This window comes from Myotis nattereri (assembly GCF_964212035.1).
Source record: "Myotis nattereri genome assembly, chromosome: 1".
In the NCBI taxonomy this organism is placed as follows: Eukaryota; Metazoa; Chordata; class Mammalia; order Chiroptera; family Vespertilionidae; genus Myotis; species Myotis nattereri.
The window spans coordinates 86,113,335-86,135,478 of record NC_138075.1 but is presented as its reverse complement, the minus strand read 5'-3'; the positions used below and the strand labels follow the sequence as shown (position 1 = coordinate 86,135,478).

At 38.5% G+C, this 22,144-nt stretch overlaps 1 protein-coding gene across 1 annotated transcript in view; it reads right to left on the bottom strand.

The window, feature by feature from the left end:
• The window catches only part of NUBPL (NUBP iron-sulfur cluster assembly factor, mitochondrial), a 228,652-nt gene that overhangs the window by 7,988 nt on the left and 198,520 nt on the right, over positions 1-22,144 (bottom strand). Inside the window, exons 9-10 of the mRNA XM_081103156.1 lie at positions 8,377-8,497; positions 4,023-4,105 (exon numbers count right to left, since the gene is read on the bottom strand). Coding sequence (XP_080959282.1) covers positions 4,023-4,105; positions 8,377-8,497 — 204 coding nt within the window. The remainder of the gene's footprint in view (positions 1-4,022; positions 4,106-8,376; positions 8,498-22,144) is intronic.

Genomic DNA, 22,144 nt, shown 5'->3' with positions numbered 1-22,144 from the left:
AGTAAAGACTGAAAAAGAAATTTAACATTACTTAAAGGAGAAAAGAAAAACAGTGATAAGTGCTACACTGTATTTATTCAGCACATTCCCAGCAACCCAATCACCTGACCATAAATGTTGACTCTCAAGAAAGGGAAGGAGCTCTGGGCCCCTGAAAGGGACAATTCAAATACCAGGTAAATCTGCTTTACTTACTCTACACTCCTGACTGCCAGTCTCCTCTCACCCTATTCACAACTCTAACCACACTTGGCTCCTTTATTTCCCAGTTCACACAAAATTAAAGGAAGCAAAGTAGAATGAAGGGATAGTAGTTATGGATGGACAAAATAACAGTACTTTGTATAGAACCACAAAAGACCCCAAATAGCCAAAGCAATCTTGAGAAAGAACAAAGTTGGAGATATTACACTCCCTGATTTCAAACTATACTATAAGGCTATAGTAATCAAAATAGTATGGTAGTAGCACAAAAACAGACACATCCTATATAATAAAAGCGTAATATGCAAATTGACCAAGTGGCGGAACAGTGGAGTAACCATCCAGACGACCATCCAGAACCACGCTATGACACCCACTGGCGCCAGGCCAGCCAAGGCGGGTGCGATGCAATTGGTCGGGGGGCCGGCCATCGCCCCATGATTGCCCCACAGAAGGAGGCCCAGGCCACTGACTGGCGGGCTGTGGCAGGTGGGCAGGGCCTCCCTCTGCGAGGGAAGCCCGGGTCCTGGGTGCTGGAGGGAAGCCAGTGCCAGCAGCTGGGGGAAGGAAGGCCTACTCTTGGACAAATTTCATGCATCGGGCCTCTAGTAGATAAATAAAACAGAATACAGAGACCAAAAATAAACCCATACTTATATGGTCAGTTAATCTATGACAGAGGAGGCAAACATATACAATGGGAAAAAAGATGGCCACTTCAATAAATGGTGATTCAAAAACAGATACATGCAAAAAGAGAAAGAAACTCTTCCACTTTCTTATACCATATACAAAAATAAGCTCAGATGGGCTAACGACTTAAATGTAAGACCTGAAAATATAAAACTCCTAGAAGAAAACATAGGCAATAAACTCTTTGACAAAGGCCTTAGCAATATTTTTTGGATATGTCTCTTCAGGCAAGAGCAATAAAGCAAAAATAAACAAATAGGACTACATCAAGCTAAAAAAGCTTTTTCACAGTGAAGGAAACCATCAACAAAATGAAACCTTCCGAATTAGAGATATTTACAAATGATATATCTGATAAGGGGTTAATATCCAAAATATATAAAGACTTATACAACTCAACATAAAAAAAATAAACAATCCAATTTAAAAATAGGCAGAAGACCTAATAGACATTTCTCCAAGAAAGACATACAGATAGCTAATAGACATATAAAAAATTGTTCAGCATCACTAACATCAGGGAGGTATCAAAACCACACTGAGATATCACTTCATACCTCCTGTCAAAATATCCTATATAATAAAAGAGAAACATGCAAATTAGCCATCCCTCTGCTATGCTCAAGCCACGCCCACCAGCCACTCAGAGTGACTATGCAAATTAACTTGACAAAGATGGTGGTTAATTTGCATACACAGGGGTCAGGCACCCTAGGAAGCAACAGTGGCAGCAACCGTGGGCTCCCAGGACCTTCGCAGGCCTGGGAGGTGAGGCCGCCTGCACCTAACCATGCCCACGGGCTCCTGGGACCTTGCCGGCTGAGAGTGGGAGGTTTGGAGGACTTGGCAGAGCAAGAGACCACTGGACATAGAGCAGAGCGAGAGAGAGGGCAGCTTGGAGGGCGTGGCTCCCTCTGTCACACCAGCTTCCTCATCACAGCTGTGGAAACTGACAGCAGGGAGAAGGAAGTCCCATCCCGACAGGATCAGCCAGAATCAGCCTTTGGTCAGACAGCTCTCAGCGGCCTGATAGCCAGGACTCTCATTCACCTGCATCTCAGACTGTGACAGTAGAGAGGTGGGACTATGTCTAAAGAACAACTGTTGATACAATGTAGCTCATAACCATGACATACAACCCCAAATGGGCAGATATTGCAAACAATTTACAATGCTGGCAAAAGTTGAAAACAGACCTGACTTGGTAGCCAGAGTTTTAAATATTAAGCTGAATGCTCTTTTAAATGATACCTGTAAATTCCATTTACTTGGCAAAGTAATAGCTAAAATTCATGTCACTGAATTTCAGAAATGCGGACTGCCTCACACTCACATATTATTGATATTAGATAGTGAGTCCAAATTATGTTCCTCTAATTAATTCCCTTTCAATGTGCACGAATTTTGTGCACAGGGCTACTAGTCTATTATAAAAAAGACAACAAGTAACAAGTGTTGGTGAGGATGTGGAGAAAAGGGAACCCTCGTGCACTGCTGGTGGGATTGTAAACTGGTGTAGGCACTATGGAAAACAGAATGAAGATTCCTCAAAATATTAAAATTGAACTACCATCAGAAACCAGCAATTCCGCTTCTGTGCATTTACCTCAAGAAATTAAAAACACTAATTTGAAAAAATATATATATATCCTTATGTTCACTACAGCGTTATTCACAATAGCCAAAATAATGCAAGTAACCTAGGTATCCACTGACTGATGAATAAAGAAAATGTGGTATATACAGGGTGTTCTCAAAAACTGCATACACACTTTTTTTCTGATAGCTCACTTGATGCTTCTTTCTTTTTAGATTTAACCCATTGGCATTAAAAATTATTCAAAGTGAGCATACATTTTATTGGGACATCATACACACACACACACACACACGAATATTATTATTCAGCCATAAAAAGAATGAAATCTTGCCATTTATGAAAACATGAGTGGACCTAGAGTGTATTAGCTGAGTGAAATAAGTCAGACAGGGAAAGACAAATACCATATGATTTCACTTACATGTGGAATCTGAAGGTCAAAAACATCGATGAAGCAAAACAAAACAGAAACAGACTCAGAGATGCAGAGAAAAAAACTGATAAATATCAGAGGGGAGAGGAGTGGAAAGATGAACAAAAAGGTGGAGGGGATTAGGAAGTACAAATTTCCAGTTATAAAATAAATAAGTCACAGGATGTAACGTATAGCTTAGGGAACACAGTCAATAATACTATGACTTTGCATGGTGACTGACAGTTCCTAGCACTGACATGGCAATCACTTCCCATGGCATAGAGATGTTGAGCTGCTATGCTGTACACTGAAATTAATATAATACTGTATGTCAACTACAATTTTTAAAAAGAACAAAAGCAAAATAACAGTACTGTAAGGTTAAACTTGCTAGCTAAAAAAGAAATATATGAGAAAAACTATTGGAAGAATGGGACTATTCAGCAAATAAGCACAAAAACTGCAGCAAAACTGATGAACCAGAGGATGGATCAGTTTCTAATTTAATAGCAAGTGCTACTTAGGAAAAAGTGATATATATGATTGATTTTATTTTTATTTTTTAAAAAGAATAAAATAAAAATATTTTAGGCTTAAAACTGTCAAGCTTCAGTTGAAAATTTATCAGCTGTATCCGTAATTAAACACTACTAGTTTTTCCACCTCACTTCCCCAATCATATCTGTTCAAATAAATGCAATGAAAACTCCATCTCTAATGGTTTATAGTTTCTCTATATCCAACTCAATGTTTTTTATATTAGGTTTCCTTCTCCCAACAACCAGCTCAACTTCAGATAGCCGTGGGCAGTTAGATACTAATAGTCAGCAAGATAAGAACTCTGCAAACTCTTGCTTTGCATGTTCTTCATGAGATAACTGGTTGGTGATGACTCTTTGTAGGTGAACTTGGTCAGTTGATAATTCAGGGCCAGCACTGATACGCCTACCACACAAAATAGTAACTTAAAATGCTGTGGATAAGTTACCAGTTTTTGTTCAATATATGCATTGCAAATAGATAAACTTGATCTTACCTTCTTTCTACATAACAAAAAGTACATATCCTCTAAAGAGAAATGAAAATACATTATTTTAAAAGATCACTTACCTCATCACTTTCAGGCTGTGAGAATACAATCGGCTGGCCTGTATCTGAAGCTTCCCTTATATTAAGATGTAAAGGAATATCTCCTAAAAGAGCCACCAGATATCCATTAGTACTACAAAAGTTTATATCACATTTGGAATTTCACTATGTGAACTTCAGAAACAACATTTAAACTAAATTGATTCAAATCAACTTGAGTTAGGATTATCCTAAAAATTGCTAAATCTCTGATCAAGGAATTTCAAATGAAAATTAGGAAAAATATTCCACTTCAGGGTAGTACAGTGATATATCTATATATACAAAAGCCTAAGGGACCGGTTGACCGATTGGTCGTCTGGTAGCTATGACATGCACTGACCACCAGGGGGCAGACGCTCAAGGCAGGAGCTGCCTCCTGGTGGTCAGTGCACTCCCACAGAGAGAGCGCTAATCAGCTGATCAACAGGTGCCAGACACTGAGCTCATGGTTGGCGAGCACAGCTGCGGTGGCGCGAGCCTCTTCCGTGGAGACTCCTTATGTGCACCCCTCTCCCATCCAGACTGGTACCAGCATCGGGACTGACTGGGCGTGAGCCCACGGCTGCCTCTCGGTCACGGGTGCGCCAGTATTGCCCTAGGACGGGCGCGGAGACTGCAGCAGAGCAGCAGCGAGCCTACCGAGTGTTGGCGGCAGTCGGTACAGTGGGGCCAGGATGGGCAGGAGCAGCGCAGTGCGGCGCCTGGCCCAGGCTCAGGCTCCTCCCTGGCTGCCTGCTGCTTTGGCACAACTACATTCCCCAGGGGATGTAGGATTGTTGGTTTCGGGCCGATCCCCGCGGGCCAGGCCGAGGGACCCCCCACCAATGCACAAATCCATGCACCGGGCCTCTAATATATTATATGAAAACTATGTGGCCACTCCTCATGGGGCCATGGTTTATTCTTTGCTGGAGATCTTCCTACGAATGGTTTGGAAGACATCTGTAAATTATTTTTACCTGTAATACCTAGTATAGACACAACATACCACATAATAAGAGGAAACTGAAAAGGAAAAGATGGGGAAGTAATCCAAAATAAAAAAAAAAAAAAATAAAAGTACAATATAATCTTCCTGATGCTAGCAGACAAGTAAGCTAAGAGAACTATTGAAAAGTAGGCCAGACCTGTTATCTCAACTCCCTGTCTCTTATCAGATAGGATTACTTTTATTATATACTATAGGCCTGATGCACGAATTCGTGCATGGGTGGGGTCCCTCGAGGCTTATTAGGGTGCTGGCCAGCCTGGGGTAGGGGCCCCAGGAGGTTACCTGATCAACCGGGGGCAGGGGCCGCAGGAGATTGGCCAGCCATGGGAGGTTGGCTGTGGGAGCGCACTGACCACGAGGGGGCAGCTTCTGCATTGAATGCCTGCCCCCTGGTGGTCAGTGCGCGTCACAGCAACTGGTTGACCAGTTGTTCTGGTCGTTCAGTCATAACGGTCACTTAGGCTTTTATATATAGGTTAATCTTTTAGCATTAAAACTTGTGAGCTTGATGAGACCTCAGGACATATACAGTGAGAATCTCCAATATGCAGACTTGAGGTCTGGAAGGATGTGTCTTGGCTGATGATATATTACCATTAGGTAGTGTAATAGGGGAAACGCTGGGATTCACCATCCAGCTGACTCTCCACCACACCATCACAAATGATGGCTTCCCAAATGCTGACATTTAAAAGGCAGCAAATGGAGCCTTAAGTAGAAGAGCTGACTCGTCATGGTACTCAGCATTCATAGAACCACTCCAAATCCATGGGAAGGTCATTGAAATGTGTGTATACACGTGTTTTATATAAAGTCATTCAGCACCATGCCAGGCAATGTAAATAATGCAGATTATATGTTACAACATTACAAACCTACTACAATTTATATTATGAAGTATGCTCCTCCTGTCAGCACATTTTGAAATCTTAACCCACTCTTTAAGTCTTTCCTAAATGTTCAATAGACAAATGACAAAATATATGAATATTTAGGTAACCATTTAAAGATTACCTTTTTAGTAAATTTGTGTCTATTCTACAGATCAACTAAGACTATAAGAAGTTGTCACAGGAACAGGCAGGAGAATATATGTTATAGAAAATACTTCGAAACTCATAAAGGTTTTTACTCTTGACTTATGAACATGCTATTATAGAACTGGGAAAAATGAAAGTAAAACCTTCTCCTTTATACCACCCATTGACATGATTTTTGCCTTCCAGAGATTCACAATCCTCCCATAGATACAGAAACGTAGATCAAAAAAGAGTAAAATCTTGTTAGAAAATAGGCGGCATAGTGAGAGTGGTAAGGGGCCACAGCTGTATACAGAGAAGGATAAAAAGGAGTAAAGGTATGAGGAATGGCTAGGTCCGAAGGAAAGGAGGGCCTATTTCAGAGACATAAGTTAAAGGGGTTTCTGTGAGATAACGTGAGACCTTAACTACCATGCATAAACTGTCCCTGTAGATAAATACGGATAAAGTTCTGAAAAGCCATTTTGCCAAATTCAAAACACAGCCCAATGGATGAAATAAACTGAGGCAGCCAGAGAGTCAGTAAGAGACCAATGAGGGTGCCTGGGGGCTTCAATCAGTCAGAGGCCATAGCTATGAGAGCTCTTTGTTTTATTTCAGTTTCTAATTTCCAATTCCAACCTCTCCATTATTGGAGCCCCTGCTCAAGTTCACGGGCACTATGTCTGGGCCCCTAGGACTGCATTAAAAGGAGGAGATGGCCCTGAATTGGAGCTCTAAATCATTTTCCCATACACTGTTAGAGACAGCAGTCTCTGGCATTATCCAGTTTTGAGATCAGTAATCAGTGTTGCTGATACTTTTTTAGTGTAACTATACATTTCTGAGCTGTTGGTTAAAAAATAACTTCCATATGTGAGGTTGTTTCTCTAGGAGATATGTTTCAAAGTCTAAATCACTGACTTACAAAACAGTACCACCCATTTATAAATTAGGGAATTATAATATAGTCAATATAATTCAATAATGCCATTATAATTATACATTTACTTTATTATATAAATGAATGTCAATCTGTTATGTTATTATGCAGATTTAAGAAACTGAACTTTTTAGGTTAAATGAAAAACAGTAGCAGAATATAATTAGTGACTACATTTATAAGAATGTATCAAAATATATCATTAGTATTCACCTGGTATTGTAGTGGTTGCTATGGGACAAATGCATAATAACAATAATACATTTAACATCAACTTTTAGAAATGTAATTATAATAGAGTATGTTTTGAAATTCCTTGATCTCTAAAGGGATCTTAATTGTAAACTACCTATAACTAATAACTCACTCTATGGCTCCCTTACTCAACATCTAACATCTGCCTTCCCCAGAACAGAAACTCATTCAATAAGCAGAATATCAAAACATATGTCCTATAAAGTTCATTAGGTTGCTTGTGGACCTTTTAAAAGTCATGTTTTATCAAAAATCTGTGTTTTATTCCATTAACACATGATTTCACTTCTCATAACACTAATTAATCCTTCAATTCAATAATATGAACAGTATATGCAATGTAAATTTCAAATGCCATCTCTTATACACATGGCAAACACATATAAGAAGATTCCAGAAAACAGAAAATATTGTCTTTCTAGAGCAGAAGAACTGATAAATTCAGAACTGATCAGGAAGGCATTTTTTCATATGCACCAAGAAGTGACACTCCCTAAGTTTGCTGCAACATAATGAACAGGTATTTTCATACTAGTATATACCGGTAAACTGAGAGATGTGTTCCCAGTGCAACAAACTAGTGACCATTAAAATGTGGGCTTCAATCCACAGTCAGACCACAAAACTCTCTTCTCAAATTCAAGTTATAAGCAGTTTTTATCAATAGCAGAAAGCATCAAAATTGGCAGAACAAACTTCCTTTTAAAAAGCCTTCCACAAATGAAGTATTAGAAAAAAACGAAGAAAGCTTAGTACATAGAACTGCGCTAAACTAACTTAATTTAAAACACAAAGCCAAAAGCAATTCATCACTTTCTGAGACACTTTTCATCACCATACCCGATCTCTATTTTCCCTTCTACCATTTCCTCTGCAAAAGCATACTCATGCCCAGCCAGCATGGCTCAGTAGTTGAGCATCGACCTATGAACCAGAAGGTCATGGTTCCATTCCCAGTCAGGGCACATGCCCAAGTTGTGAGCTTGGCCCCCAGTGTGGGGTGTGCAGGAGGCAGCCTATCAATGATTCTCTCTCATAGTTGATGTTTCTATTCTCTCTCCCCCTCCTTTCCTCTCTGAGATCAAGAAAAATATATTTTAAGAAAAGAATATTCTATGGTCTTACCTAGAATATCAAGATCAAGGATCTGTGCTAGTTTCCTTGCACCATCAGCACCAAAAATATGAGTCTTGTGTTTGCATTTTGGACACTGGAAAACACTCATATTTTGAACAAGGCCCAGAACCTGGAATAATAAGAATACATTGAAATCAAAACAAAATTAAACCAAATTTCAATTCATTATTTCAATATTTTTACTGCATGACTACTGGTTTTAGTGATACAATGATGAATAAGTTAAGGTCTCTCCTCTCAAGGAACTCACAAGCCAGTGGGAGAGTAAAACACTTTAATTACATTTTAATAATGTGATACATGCTAAAGAGATATAAATGACAGGGATCAAAGATTTATACCTGGGAAGAATAAGAGGATCTCGGAGTTGCCCATAGAGGACTGTGTGTTCTGGGTGAGGGTGAGGATGGAGTTAAGGCTGTATCAGGAATTCTAGGCAGAAGGAAGAGCACAAGCCCATGGAATACAATGTGTGCAGCCTACGTGGGCTGCAACCTAGTGGGGGCGAAGGCAGAAGCTACTTTGGTAGGAAAGGTCAGGTTCAGATGGTAAGGTGTTAAATGCCTTCCATGTATTTGAGGCTTTCTTCTTGAGACAACAGAAAACCACAAACGTTTTTTAAAGTTGAGAAGACAGTATACAAGAGGTAATGTTATGCAATCGGATCCGTGTTTCTGATGGCAATATGGAAAAAACAAGCAGAAGAAACACAGGAGAATAAGTAGTTAAGAGGCTAACTGTGGACAAAGTCTCATGGTAAATAAAAATCAACATTTAAGTGTTTGAAATGCACTATCTTATTTACTCCTCAGAAGAACTTTATGAGATGGGTACCTTATTATCCACATTCAGTAGGCGATAAAATTGGCACAGCTAGCAAAAGAGTGAAACCCAGCTTATTAGAATATTACCATTTGAAACAAAAATGTAAAGCCTTATAGAAAGTGTTCATCTCTTTCTTAGTTTCCCCAGCTTCTGGCACAAAATAGATAACTAATAAACATTTCTTAAACAGAGAGGCCCTGCAAATATAATCCTTACTCGTGTTCCTTTGCTTCCCATCAGTTCTTATTAATGAGAAGCAAAGGTTCTCTTCTAGAATAAAATGGGGAACACAACTATGAGAGGCTTACAGATAACCATGTCTGCTTCATCCTATCTACTCCACCCATAAGATTATCATTATAGGAGATATCTCTATTAGAACATTTGCATTTTAAATGATGAACAGAACCTATAGTCCACAATGAAACATATAGACAAGAAAGTGATCAAATTCGTTATTCTTTATGAAAAGAGAAACAGAAAAGACTAAAGTTTCCCACAACACATGTAAATGAAGACAAACAGTGAGGGACATAAAGATGTAGGTAAGCATTTTCCAAGCATCTAACAGATGTCCTTTTGCTAATGCAAAGTATCACGAAAATAAATCACAACATGTTTTGGTAATTCAGTATCATCTCCAGAAGCTAAAACAAAACAAAACAAAACAAAAAAACACACACCTTAATATCACACAACTTATTTATTTATTCAGTATGTCTATATAATACACTCACTGCCATTTATGTTAAATGTGATATATCCCCTCTGACTGTAGGGCTTCTAAGTTAAACATGAAAATATCACTCAAAAAACAGGAGGAGAAAAAATATTTAAATAATGTGAAGGTCTAGGTGAGGGTTACTCTAATCCAGAGAGAATGGGAAAAGCATCCCTACTCTGGATTCTCTCAGATGTCCCAAGACACAGAGGCATGGAGCAACAGTGTAGCAGTTTGTGTGATTAACTTCTTAGTATCAAATTGTTCTCTAAGGACCAGAGAACACATTCTCCTCAAGACCACATAAATGTCACAAACATAAAACTATAACCAAACTTAATATTTAATGAGTTCCTATTACACGCCAGTAACTGGGATAAACAGAAGCAGCAGCATACAGCGGTGAGCAAAACAGGCTTGATCTTTGCTCCCTTGAAGCTTGCACACTAATTGGAGAAACAGATTGAATAAATAATAGCGCAAAAATGGACTTTAAAAACTAGAACAGACCTGGCTGGGTGGCTCAGTTGGTTAGAGCATCGTCCCGTGCACCAAATAGGGTGAGGGTTTGATTCCCAGTCAGGCACATACCGAGGTTGCAGGGACGCATATGGGAGGTAACCAATATATGCTTCTCTCTCACAATGAGGTTTCTCTTTCCCTTACTCTTTCTAAAAACAAAACAAAACAAAAATGAGCATCACATATCCTCGGGTGAAGATGAAAAAACAACAACACATGCTCACACACAAAACTCTGGAACAGCTTGTCTGGAAACAAAGCAACAGAGTATTATGAGAGCATAGAAAAGAGAAGACTCTATCTACCCCGGAGTCACGGGGGACCTCCTAGAGGAAATATTTGACCGAAAAGCCAAAGAATTAGCAGGTAAAAGCAAGGAGAAAGGTAGGAAAGCACTCAGGGCAGAAGTAGAGAGCGCGTGTCTCCTTCAGGGAACCAAAAGGTCAGTGTGTGTGGGCTGAGGTGTGGCCTGAGTTGGCATGAGAGGAGGCTTGAAAGGCAGGGACTGTAGGCCACATCGTGTCTGGGTTGCATGAGTGCACAGTGACGCTATTAAGGAGTTTTTAGCAAGAGGGACCACAATCCTGTAGTTGTAATAGACTCATTTCTCAGGACTGCAGGGTTTTAAAAACAACATGGAATGGAAAAACTAAAAGGACTTGTCTTTGTGTGTTTATTTTCTTAGACAAACACTAAACCAGGGCCATATTCTCTGAAATCAGTCGTTTCAGATGTGATAGGTTTTGCCTAAAATACTCGTTTCCTCCGGGCACAGGGTAAGGATTTTTCTTCTTTGCAATTAGGTGAGGAGATGTCCTTGTTTGGATAATGAAACGTGAGAAGTGACAGGTGCCACATCAGGCAGAGGCCTTAAGTGCTCACTCCCCATTACGCTCCCTCTGCTCCTGTGACCAGCAAGCTTCCAAAAGTGGCTGTCCCATCAGTACAGCGTAAGAGCAGTGCCCAGGGGTGCTGAAGCCAAACCATGACAGACATATAACACGAGAGAAATAAACTGGTGCAGTTTTCAACCACCGAAATTTGAGGATTATTTGCACACATAACCCAGCCCACAGCAACAAAAAACAAAGCAAACAAACAAAAAATAACAAATGTTGGTGAGGACAGGAACAACTACACTCACAGTTACAGCTGAGTGTAAACCGGTACAACCATTTTGGAAAATCCTTTGGTAGTTATCTATTTAAACTTATATATGTTTACACTCTGGCACAGTAATTCCGCACTCAGTTATATGATAACAGAAATGTGAACATAATATTCAACAAAATTTATGACCAAATGTGTTCATAACGGCACTAATTATCCCAAAATATTCATTAACAGTAACAAAGACAAATAAATTGTGGTATATTTACATGATGAAATCCTACATAGCAATAAGAATTAAAGAACTATAGCTATAATCAAGAGTATGAGTGGATCTCTCAAATATAATTTTAAGCAAAACAAGTCACACAAAAGTATATACTTATAATTCCATTTATATGAAGTTCAAAAACAGACAAAACTAATCCTGGGGGTTATAGTTTGGGTCCTACTTTGGGGGCAGCGACTGAGAAGTGGCACACAGCAGAAGCTTCTGGGGACTAGTAATGCTCTGTTTCTTGAAAACAAACAGTAAATGTGCTCACTTTGTAAAATTTCATCAAACTATAGATTTACAATTTGTGCCCTTTTGTATATATCATACTTGAATCAACTGTTTGCTTTTTTAAAAAAGTGTTGGTCATGTAAAGAATGGTAAATAAAGCATTAAGAACAAATAACCAAAATGATGGTTTATTGGGCATTTTCTAAACCTGTACACAAAAACAACCATCTTTTTTAAGTAGAAAAGATTCTATAAAAACAGAGGAGCAGTAAAATTAACATGAGGTCCTTGGGAGAAACAATTCCCATTTCTTCCCACCTACACTCCAAGGAAAGACCAGAAAATAAAAGTTTAACTCCAGAGAAGCTCTGAAATGAAATAGTGGGTCCTAGACCTGCAATATTTAGCAAGGTAGCCACTCATCACACACGGCTACTGAGCACTTGAAAGGTGGCTGGTCTGGATTGAGATGTGTAAAATCCACACTGGATATCGAAGACTTAGTGAGAGTAAAAGGATGTAAAATATCCCTATATATTTTTTTAAGTTTACAGATTATTCTTTAAGCTTTTCAACTGAAGTGTATCATGAATACATACACACAAGTACACAGATCATAGGTGTATGACTAAATGGACTTATAAAGTATACCCATGGTACCATAACTCTGTAAAGAAATAGAACATTGCCAACATCCTAGAAATCTCCTGGTATACTCTCCAAGACACATTCTTAAAAGTATAAACTAGCTAGCCTGATTTCTAACATCATAAATTAATTTTGTCTGGTTTTGAACTTGATATGAATGTAATAATACTATCCTATATAATAAAAGGATAATATACAAATCGACACTAACGGCAGAATGACCAGAACGACTGCTGGACCAGTCACTATGAGGCACACTGACCACTTCTTGGTCCCTTTCCCTGACCAGCAGGCTCCGATCACCTGATGGCCACCTGTGGCAGGGGTGGGGCTGGCGAGCGGGCGGGAATATTTGACCTCTCAGTCTCTTCCCCCGGCCGTCAGGCACTGATTACTAGATGGTGAACCAGGAACCAGGAGTGGGTGGCGGTGGGGGGGGTGGGGCCGGCTGCAGGCAGCTGGGGAAGATGGCCCTGATCGCAGGCCATACCCATGCATGAATTTCATGCATCAGGCCTCTAGTGTGTGTGTGTGTATGTGTGTGTGTGTGTGTGTGTGTGTGTGTGTGTGTGTGTGTGTATATACATATATATATATATATATATATATATATATATATATATTTGTGTCTGCGTGTTTCATCTAGCTAAACCATGTATATTTGTAGTTTATTTTCATTGAGTCCTAATTCTATGATGACCATCACAATTATTCAATCTCTCGAAGGATAATTTTTGTTGTCTCCAGGTTTTGGCTATTATAAATAATTATTGCCCTGGCTGGTTTTGGCTCAATGGTAGGAGCATAGACATATGGACTGAAGGGTCACAGATTCAATTCTGGGTCAAGGGCACATAGCTTGGTTGTGGATTTGATCCCCAGCCCCAGTTGGGGAACATGCAGGAAGCAACCTCTCTCATGTTGATGGTTCTCTCTTTCTCTCCCCCTCCTCCCTCCCTTCCGTGCTGTCTGAAGATCAATGGGAAAAATATCCTTGGGTGAGGACTAATAATAATAATAATAATAATAATAATAATTCTATGAATTTTTTATACATGTACTCTTTGGCTAGGTATTATGTTATACATTTTTAACTTCAGTAAAAAATGCCAAAGTTTCCAATGAAGCTCTACCCATTTTCATTCTTGCCAGCAATTCCAGTTGTGCTACAGCATGATATCACCAGTCTTCTTTCATTTTAGCAAATATGGTGAGTGTGTTATCATAGTTAGTGGTGCTGGATTGTTCCACTGTCAATCTGTTTATATTGGGAACCATGTGGCTCCTGGTTAAAATTCACCAAAAGTAAAGCAGCATGAGATCTGGGAGGTGGAAGGAAAGCCTTAGGCATGACACTAAAGTTTTCCTGTGGTGAAAGAAAGACGCAGAGCTGCAGGTGCATTCTACCTTGTCTTTGTTCTTCCTGACTGTGTGCCCAGCTCTCCTTTGCACTGTGGTTTTAATTGTCATTGACATAACTATTATTGAAGTTGAGCATATTTTTACGTTTATTGGCCATTTGTATATTCTCCTCTGTAAAATGTCTGCTTAAGTTGCTTGTCTATTTTTTTCCTACTGATGGTGCTTTTTTTTATTGAATTTTAAGAATTCCTAGTATTTTTAATAAAATTCCTTTGTTGGTTGTATCTCAATTTTTATATTGATTTCATATTGAAATTATAGTATTTTAAATATACTGAGTCAAGTATTTTATTAAAATTTACTTCACCTTTGTATTTCTATTAGAGGACCAATGCACAAAATTCATGCAAGGGGCTCGGCCCCCGCCATGGCAGCTGTATCCGGAAGGTCATCTGGAAGGACATCTGGAAGGCTATCCAGTCTAATTAGCATATTATACTTTTATTATTATAGATTGAGCAGTTCTGTTATAGACAATGAAACCCTGGCTATAGAACTTATTTTGGTAGTTCTCTTACCCAATGTTGTTTTAAGGTCCTAACAATGCCCGAAAACATTTATCAGGGTGTGATTTATGAATATATTTTTTAAATGAATAGAAATAAAACATTTACCTACAAGACTGTACAGGACAGATAAACTGTCAAGTTTCTTTGCTTTTAGTTGAAATTTTATCAACTGCGATAGCACTCATGTGGACTATCTTCTATTCAGAAGCTCATACAACAGTCAAACACACACACACAATTTAAAAAGAGAAAAATGACTTATTAATAAGGTATGCAGATTATGCAGCAGATAACTTTTTCAAAATATGGGGTTAGTTGGGAGAAAATTTAAAAGAGAATCTTGATGACTCCCAGAGTGAAGGGGGAAAGGGGCGGGAAGAAATTAACCAAAGAACTTGTATGTATATATGCATAACCCCTGGACACAGACAATAGTGCAGTGAAGGCCTGGGGGTGGGTGGAGGGGGTGGAGAGGGTCAATGGGGAAAAAAGGGGGACATCTATAATACTTTCAACAATAAAGGTAAATTTTAAAAAATAAAAGAGAGCTTTGAGCATTAAAAAGATTAGAAAACACTGCTCTAATCTAAGAGTTTCAAACAGGAGCAGCTAATATAAGAACATTAGAATATCCATATTACAATTTTGTTGATAAGAATTCTTCTGTTAAGGAATTCATGTCCACACAACCACTCCCTACCCCTGCCACATAAAGTCTTATATCATGTGAATATATCTTGTTAAGCTGTTTGTGCTTATTGTAGAACTATTTTGTGTATCATTTGATAGCAGAAACATTAGAAAACAGATGCTTTGCCATAGCTTAATTTACATAATATCATGGAGTTGCAGCTGCAAGCATGCTCAATCAGTTTTTAGTGGCTCATCAAAGTATAGATCCTTTTTTATTTTTACCTCAGCTAGTTTTACTGAGAGAGAGTAAATGCTACATGTCTGCTTAACATCAGCCACCACAAACCTTTTATATGTTATTTTTATGTTATTCGAATCCATCATTGGCTCAGAAGGGTACTTCTTTTATTAACTTTTAAAAATTTAACTCTCTGCCCTAGTTGATTTAGCTCAGTGGATAGAGTGTCGGTCTGAGGACTGAACTATCCCAGGTTGTGGGCTTGATCCCCAGTAGGGAGCATGCAGGAGGCAGCCAATTAATGATTCTCTCTCATCATTGATGTTTCTTTCTCTCCCTCTCTGAAATCAATAAAAATATGTTAAAAAATTTTTGACACTCTTAAAATATCAGCATTGCTCTGGAATATTGGCTTTTTGTGTCTAAATGAACTGAATCAATAAGCAGGCTCAAAAGGTCCCAATTTTAATTTCTCTGTGGCATTTTAAACCCAGATTCAGGTAAGTAACAAGCAAGATTTTTAGGCTACTATATAACCCAATTTCTCAAGCTTACAATCAGGTTAAATTCTTGCTAGTTGGAACCTGTCACAAGGATTAAAAACTATGATTTAAGAAAAAATTCACTGTTAAATAGAGAGTAACTAATAATAACTGAAATGGAAGTGCCTTTCAGTTTCCATTAGCCTTTAACCAGTTTTTGGTATATTCCTTGAAGCATGTACACAGATTTTATAATTTTAAAAAATGAGATGGATGTTCTTGTCTTTTCTTTCAGAAGCAGCAGCCTGGCATGGAAAGAAAATGAACGGGAAGCCTGGCATTCATGCTCCTTTCAGGAACCAACTAACTAGCTCTGGGTTTGAGGTATAACTCAACCTCTTTATGCCTTAAATTCTAAAATGAAGGGTTATAATGATCTCTAGAATCTACCACTACACCAATAACATCCAGAGCTATGGTTCACCATGTGCTAAGGTCTATGCTAAGAACTATATTTATAACCTCATTTAACTATCACAGTAACCTATGAGATAGGTCACAAAACACTGAAGCTAAATTATTTGCTCAAGGTCCCAAAATTAGTAAATAACAGAGACAAAATTCAAACCAGTTGGGTCACTGGTTTGTATGTGGAAGTCACCAAACAAAATGGCAAGCAAGTGGACTAGAGGATTTTGTTCATGAAACCAGGTAGCCTGAAACAACTGATGAGTCAATACCGTTTAGTGGGTGACTTAACATAGTAATTAAAAGCACAGTTATAAGGGAGGGCCGAAACTGAACCATCTTCACCACTCACTGACGCAGTCAAACCTGACTTCAGTCCTGTCTCCTGGCCACGGAACTCCCCTTGCCCTGAACTCCCTCATTATACCTATCTTGACTATAAACAGAACCTAAGGTCCCTTAACTCCTGCCATTTTTCAGTCCACCAGCTTCCTGTCTTCATTTGTCCTCCTAGACCAGGGGTGGGGAACATCCAGCCCGAGGGCCGTATCAGGCCCATGACATCATCTGGTCTGGCCCTGCCAGGGCATTAGGGGTGAGTTAATTAAATGTTTGACCAACTACAGCAGGCTAGTTTCTAAGCTGATAATTTTGTATGGCCCGTGAATGATGTTGTAAGTATCCAAATGGCCCTTGGCAGAAAAGGGTTCCCACCCCTGAAGACACAGAACCCCAATGGTACTCAAATTTAATGGAGACTCTTCTTGTTCCCTGGGATCTCTCACCCTGTGATATTCCATGACGTCCACATTACTAAACCTCAACTCTGGATAAGCCAGAGGAATGGCAATTAATAGCCAGTTTGGTTCGGTGGTTACAGCGCTGGGCCAGGGACTGAGGGGTCTCAGGTTGGCGTTCAATTCTGGTCAAGAACACATACCTCGGTTGCAGGCTCGATTCCCCGACCCTGGACAAGGCATGTGTGGGAGGCAACCAACTGATGTGTCTCTCTCACATGATGTTTCTCTCTCTCTGTCTCTCCCTTTCCTCACTTCCACTCTCACTATAAAACAAAAAAGAATGTGGACTCTAGAAAGCAGGCTGCTTATGATAGGATCCCAGAGGCCCACTGAACAGGTGGATGAGCTACAGTATTTAATCTTATGTGAGTTATTTAATCTCTCTGTACTAGTTTCCTCACCTGCCAAATGGGAGAATTAACATTATGTACTTTGCAGGGTTGTTGTGAGGGTTAGATCAATTTAATCCATGTAAACCACATGGAATAGCACTCTAGTTTAAAGCATACATGGACTTCTGAGATCCTGGGGAAAGATACACATGAGCATACATCCCCAGTCTCTGAAATGTGAAGAATGCAACCATCTTATAAAGGTTATCATTTAAGAAACGTCATTTTTTTAAAATGGAAAAATTATCCAATTGTGAGGAGGAGAGCCACATGTAATATGCCATGTGGCTAGTTACTACGTATTCCAAGAAAGAATTCAAACAGTATTTTACAAGGCCTTAAAAGCCAATAATGAAAGATACTTTAAATATATCAGAGGTATTTGAAGAGTTAAGTGAGACTACCTGATGATCACATAGAGGAAAAACTATGCTCAAGAATGAAAAGGGGAGAATAAATGCGTCACTTGCCTCTATTTTCATATAAGACTGCCTATTTCTAAATCATTTTTAAGGCAGGTAGGCTTGAGGTATTAAATAAAATAGGATTTGGATGGTACAGCAGACAAACTAGATGCTGATAAAGCTCTAAGACCGATATTGAACACATGAATTTTGGAAGCATTCAAGGGTGAAGGTGTAAAACTCCTGGTCCAAATAGATAACCTACCACCATGAATGATTACTCTGCCAGAAAAATAATAAGTCACAATTCTGATCCTCATCACTAAGAACAATGTGTAGAGTCTTTGGTAATAAAAATGGAAAATGGAAAGAAAACATTGATAAGAATCATCTACTTTAGGTTTTAAGATCACCTAATTTCTCTTAGAAGACAATATAATCATTAACCCTTTCAAATAAATACTAAAAAGTTCAACACCACAGTAGGATTTTTTTGTTTCTTTGTTTTTTGTTTTTAAGCAGTAGGAAAAGTAAACCACAAGAAAAGCAAAATTTATAACTCTTTTTTATAAAATAAGTAACTACTTGCAAGGATGAACCAGTTAAAGAATTTTCAGAATTATTTATATATATATATATAAAAAAAAAGTTCAGTGACCAGCACAAGTCTAATATACAAGGCCAGCAAAAGTAGGTTTACAGTTGTGAGTACACAAACATAATTTATTCTTGTATTATTATTTGTTAATTAATGGAATTATTGTTCATACAAACAACTGTAAACCTATTTTGCCCCACCCTGTATTAGTTGTAAAGTGAACTGTAGCACAGATAGCTCACGGTCACCAGAATCATGGTCTCATCTTCCTCAGCACATAGCTAACCCACATTTCTTAGGCTCCTTGGAAAATATGATGTGTGGTCACATGATTGCATTCTCGTTAGTGGACTGTGAGTAGAAGCATCACAGCCGGTCCTGGCCCATACAAACTTCCCATGCACATGCCTTTGGACTATCTTTCTGTTCTGCCAGGCTCAAATGAGAATGGCCCCAAGGGTGATCTTGGAAGTCACATTTCAAAATGGCAGAGGTTCCAACAGCCTAAGTGATTTTATGGAAGAAGGCCACCCTGCTTACCTATTCACCTATTAGTAGTGCTTACATGAGGAAGAAATAAACTTCTAGTGCATTTGCATCACTATATATTTTGAGATCCATTTGTAATAGCAATTAGCCTACATTAAATAGTGCATATTTTAAATAATGCAGAATTTTAGATTCTAAATAACTTTAGAAACTTAATAAGTCTATGTGAAGAGAACAATTTAGGCTCAGCTAATATACAAAAGGAATAAGGAAATCTCAAAGACACTATTTACCTAAAAATTTTTAAAATTTCTTGTTAAAATTCTTATTAGCAAATAAACATACTTGTCAAAATAACTAGGCCAGCCCTGGCTGGTTGTTCAATGGTTAGAGCATCAGCCTGCAGACCAAAGGGTCTCAGTTTCAATTCCTGGTCAGGGGCATGTGCCTGGGTTGCAGTTTGGTCCCCAGCCCCAGTTGGCACATGTTTGGGAGGCAACCAGTCAATGTGTCTCTTATCTCTCTCTCTCTCTTCAACTCTTTCTAAAAATCAATGGAAAAAATATCCTCAGCTGAGGATTAACAACAACAAAAATACCTAGGCCAAATACATAAACACCTGTGGCTTATCAATTTATCCATCTCATAATAATATTCTAAAAGTAATTATAATAAGCATTAATTATATGACATTATATTTTCACCGAGTGTTTAGATTCTACCAAACACTGTACTAGATCCTCTATGTGCATTATCTCATTAATTTCTCACCTCAACTGTCTAAGGGAAATACCACTATAATCCCCATATTCTGAATGAGAACACCAAGGCACAGATTAAGTAACTTGTTCAGGTCATACAACCACAAAGTGACAGAGCTGGGATTTGAATTCTAGCACTCAGGCTCCTTAGCGTACCTCTCTTTATGATTATGTAAAACTGCTTTTGTAAGCAGTACCCTACTGCCTAAAAATTTCTAAAGTAATTTAACTAAAAACCATGAAAGAGGTTATATGATTAAAGAATACAGCTCTCTAAAAGCTAAAAACAAAAACACAAAAAACCCCACTTCTGTATAAGGGGCTACAAATATGCAGGTAAATAATAAATCTGGTTCTGTGAGAAGAGATGGTCTCATACATCTGTGATGTGTATAGTGTTACAAAGGCCAACACCAAATCATTTTCTTTACCAGTCTCCTCCTTGCCAAACAGTTTTAAATCACAACCCTCAGAGAATAAGGGCAAGGATTTGTGACTGGGAATCTAACCTCTAATTTCTAGTTCACTGTTATCCTGAGGAAAAAACAAAAACACAAAAACAGCCCCTGGAAAATTTATTAAGGGCAGCATAACTCAAAATCCCTTTGATTTTTGCCCCTTTTTCCTAACCACCTTACCCCATGTAATCAATTACCAAGCCTGTCAATCCTTCCTTCAAAATGTCAATTACATGTATTTCCCTTTCCACTTTCACTGCTATTATTCTAGATCTGAGCCTTACTGCCTATCACCTACACCAGTGTTTTTTCAATTTATTAAAACTGTCTTATAAGAGAAATGTTTTACATCTTAATCTAATATAAACATATACAGATGGGTTTATACTGAGAACAAGTCTTTCTTTTTAAATTTATCTTTATTGTTGAAAATATTACAGATGGCTCCTTTGTTTGGTTGTTCTTTCTTCCCATTGAGCCTCTCCACTCTGCACCCGCTCCTCCCAGGCCTTCACCACTCTACTGTCTGTGTCCATGGGTTATGCATATATGCATATAAGTTCCCCAGTTAATCACCCCCCTCCCTGCCCTGCATCCTCCTGCCTTCCCTCTGAAATTCATCAGTCTGCCTGTTCCATGCTTCTATGTCTCTGGATCTATTTTATTAATCAGTTTATTTTGTTCATTAGACTTCACATATGAGTGAGATCATGTGATACTTATTTTCTCTGACTGCCTTATTTCGCTTTGCATAACACTATAAGCCATTATGCTCAATTAATATTTGACAACATAGGCAAAAGCATACAATGGAGTTAAGACAGTCTCTTCAATAAATGATGTTGGGAAAATTGGACAGGGACATGCAAAAAAATAAATCTAGACCACCAACTTATACTATACACAAGAATAAATTCAAAATGGACAAAAGACTTAAGTATAAGTCATGAAACCTTAAAAATCTTAGAAGAAACCATAGGCAACAAAATCTCAGACATCTCTCATAGCATTATGTTTACCGATACATCTCCTAGTGCAAAGGAAACTAAGGAGAAAATAAACAAATGGGACTGCATCAAAATAAAAAGTTTTTGCACAGCAAAAGAAACCATCAACAAAATGAAAAGAAAGCCCACTGCATGGGAGAACATATTTGCCAATGAAACAACCAATAAAGGATTAATATCCAAAATATATAAGAAACTCATACAACTTAACAAAAGGAAGACAAACAATCCAATTAAAAAATGGGCAAAGGCCCTAAATAGACACTTCTGGAAAGTGGACATACAGAAGGCCAAGGGACATATGAAAAAATGCTCAAAGTCACTAATCACTCGAGAGATGCAAATTAAAACGACAATGAGGTATCACCTCACACCTGACAGAATGGCTATCATCAACAAATCAACAAACGACAAGTGCTGGCGAGGATGCAGAGAAAAGGGAACTCAAGTGCACTGTTGATGGGAATGCAGACTGGTGCAGCTATTATGGAAAACAGTATGGAATTCCCTCAAAAAATTAAAAATGGAATTCCCATTTGACCCCATGATCCCACTTTTAGGAATATACCCTATGAAACCCAAAACACTGAGCAGAAAGAATATATGCACCCCTATGTTCATAGCAGCACAATTTACAGTTTGGACCTGGAGAGTATTATGAGAACAAATCTTTATGAAATAATACTTTGTCTTCCTAAGAGCAATTGTTTTACAACTTTGGTTATATCTCTAACTGTACTGATTTCATGGCTCATGGTGGGTCA